This window comes from Clupea harengus, chromosome 11 (genome assembly GCF_900700415.2).
Source record: "Clupea harengus chromosome 11, Ch_v2.0.2, whole genome shotgun sequence".
Taxonomy (NCBI): Eukaryota; Metazoa; Chordata; class Actinopteri; order Clupeiformes; family Clupeidae; genus Clupea; species Clupea harengus.
Genome location: NC_045162.1, coordinates 504,748 through 507,247, shown reverse-complemented (window position 1 = coordinate 507,247; position 2,500 = coordinate 504,748). Strand labels below are relative to the sequence as shown.

General features: G+C 43.2%; 1 protein-coding gene across 3 annotated transcripts in view; it reads right to left on the bottom strand.

Moving 5' to 3' along the window:
- osbpl3b (oxysterol binding protein-like 3b) overlaps nt 1-2,500 on the bottom strand; it is a 59,802-nt gene that overhangs the window by 3,872 nt on the left and 53,430 nt on the right. For all 3 annotated transcript variants that reach the window (XM_031576438.2, XM_042709011.1, XM_042709010.1), the window contains exon 18: nt 285-429. In XM_031576438.2, the coding sequence (XP_031432298.1) occupies nt 285-429 (145 nt within the window). The remainder of the gene's footprint in view (nt 1-284; nt 430-2,500) is intronic.

Sequence of the window (2,500 nt, the reverse complement as noted above, 5' to 3'; positions counted from 1 at the left end):
TGTGAGTGTGTGTGTGTGTGTGTGTGTGTGTGTGTGTGTGTGTGTGTGCGTGTGTGAGACCTTGAGGAAGTTGATCTTGCAGTGGCCAATGTCACTTCTGCGTGCGTGCGTGCGTGCGTGCGTGCGTGCGTGTGCGTGTGCGTGTGCGTGCGTGCAAGACCTTCAGGAAAATGATCTTGCAGTGACAGAGGTCGCTTCTGTGTGCGTGCGTGCGTGCGTGCGTGCGTGCGTGCGTGCGTGCGTGCGTGCGTGCGTGCGTGCGTGTGTGTGTGTGTGTGTGTGACCTTGAGGAAGGTGATCTTGCAGTGGCAGAGGTCGCTGCTGGAGTTCTTGATGGAGATCTCCCCGTAGTGCTCAATCCAGCGCTGGCCACTCAGGATGTTGTGGATGCAGGACGTCACCTTATTCCACTCATAGTGGTCCCCAGACCTGAGACACACACACACACACACAGGAGGAGTCAGTGTGTGTGTGAGTGTGTGTGTGTGTGTGTGTGTGTGATTGAGTGTGTGAGTGTTAATGTGTGTGTATTGTGTGTGAGTGTGTATTTGTGTGTGTCTGTGTGTGTGTGTGTGTGTGTGTGTGTATTTGAGTGTGTGTGTGTGTGTGTGTGTGTTTGACTGTGTGTGTCTATGTGTGAGTGTGTGTGTGTGTATGTGTGTGCGTGTGTCAGGGGCGGACTGGGGGAAAAAAGTGGCCCGGGAGTTACTGTCAGACCGGCCCACTCAATACACGGCGCGCTGCCCAGTCAGTACACAGCGCGCTGTCCAGTCAGTACACGGCGCGCTGCCCACTCAATGCATCGCACGTATCGACCAGTCAGTGCAGTGGCCTACTTGGAAAAATACTCATACACTTAACATTATTTTGGATGATTACAAAGCAATTACATCATATATGTTTGTTTTTTAATAACATTTGGATCCACCAATTTGCCTGGATGGACACATGGGATAAAATGATACTGGCTATTGTAACACTCCAAGGTAGGTATAGTTTGCTAGATGAATATGCTTAACTCTGGGCTAGTATCAGATGGTTATACTGTACGTACGGTATAACTACAAAGCCTTAAGGAATCTGTCAAAGTCACTGTCATCTTCAGCCTACATGAGTGGTAAATAGGGATTATTATGTAAGTATGTTAAACCATTGACACAACACTATCAGCAAAACTATATTAGTGCCCCAGGTGGGAAAAAAAACGACACTTAAGTACATTACATTTAAGTGTACTAAGTATACTTTTTTGTACTTAACTTTCCACTATTGGTTAGTACACTCAAAGTGTATTAGATAAATATACTTTAAATACATGTGCTGAATTGAAATACACTATTTTTGTATATTAAACTGTAACTTAGGTGTACATTGTACCCTGGGTCTTATCTTGGCTCTGGGGCCCCTGGCTGCTGCTTCTAGCAGCAGAATCATCAATCTAGATAACATATTAACATTGTGTATAATGTAAGTGTTGTGTGTAACACGGTGATTTTAGCATAACAAGCTAGCTGGTTTAACTTAAGTTATTAGAAATGATAAGATTTCCCTCTTTACAACTACCACCATGGATAGCTTGCTCATCGATGGTAAGCAAGTAACTACGGCTAACATGTTAAATAGATAATCTCGATGATGACAACAGCGCCAGCTTGCTTATTTTACCAGATCATAACGGTCTCAATTTTGGACATTTATCTACCTAACGTTAGCTAGGCTAGCTTGTAGGGAACGTTACCTCATCTGTGAAAAGCAAGCTAACATTGACCAAGTCAACCACTTACCTTCTTATCACTGTCAACAGTCGGTGGTTTCCCAAATAAATCAGAGATTTTTGCATATTTTGATGCACCTTCCTCCAGACCTTTTTTTTCCCTCCCTGCCACCTTTGCGTTTTGGTGCCGATGACATGCTCTCACTCTCAAAAACAACTTTGTCTGCTAGCCAGTGACGCAAGTGTTGAGTAGGCAAGGCAAGGTAACTTTTATTTATGTATTTATTTATGGAAGTCAATGTGCTTTACATATACAATATACAACAGGAAAGGCCACAAATAATTAAAATAAATAAAATAAAATGTAGGAGTGATTGTTTTCTGTTATTAAATGTCAAAGTTAGACTGACGGAAGAGATTAGATGAGTAAAGCTTTCTTTTGAACTCCACTAATGATGTTTTAGGGCATTCATGAAAGTTTTCTCATGTGGGATTCGTTTTGAATTTAGACCAGAATTTCAGAACGCGAAATAACAGCCGTAAATGGCCCAGAGTTTTCAATCAGGCTAGGGCTGACTGCACACTTCACTACGGTTGCGTGCCCGACGGGGCGTGTATGTATGCAAATCCAAATTTAAGAATCCTCATCCTCAATCCGCACAGCTGAGAACACTTTGGCTGTGTAAGAACCCAATTTCAGGCGTACATTAATAAGGTGGAGATCTTTTCTTACGTTAAACTTCCGAAGTCCGTAAGAACACATTTCAGAAGACACTTCAGAATTAT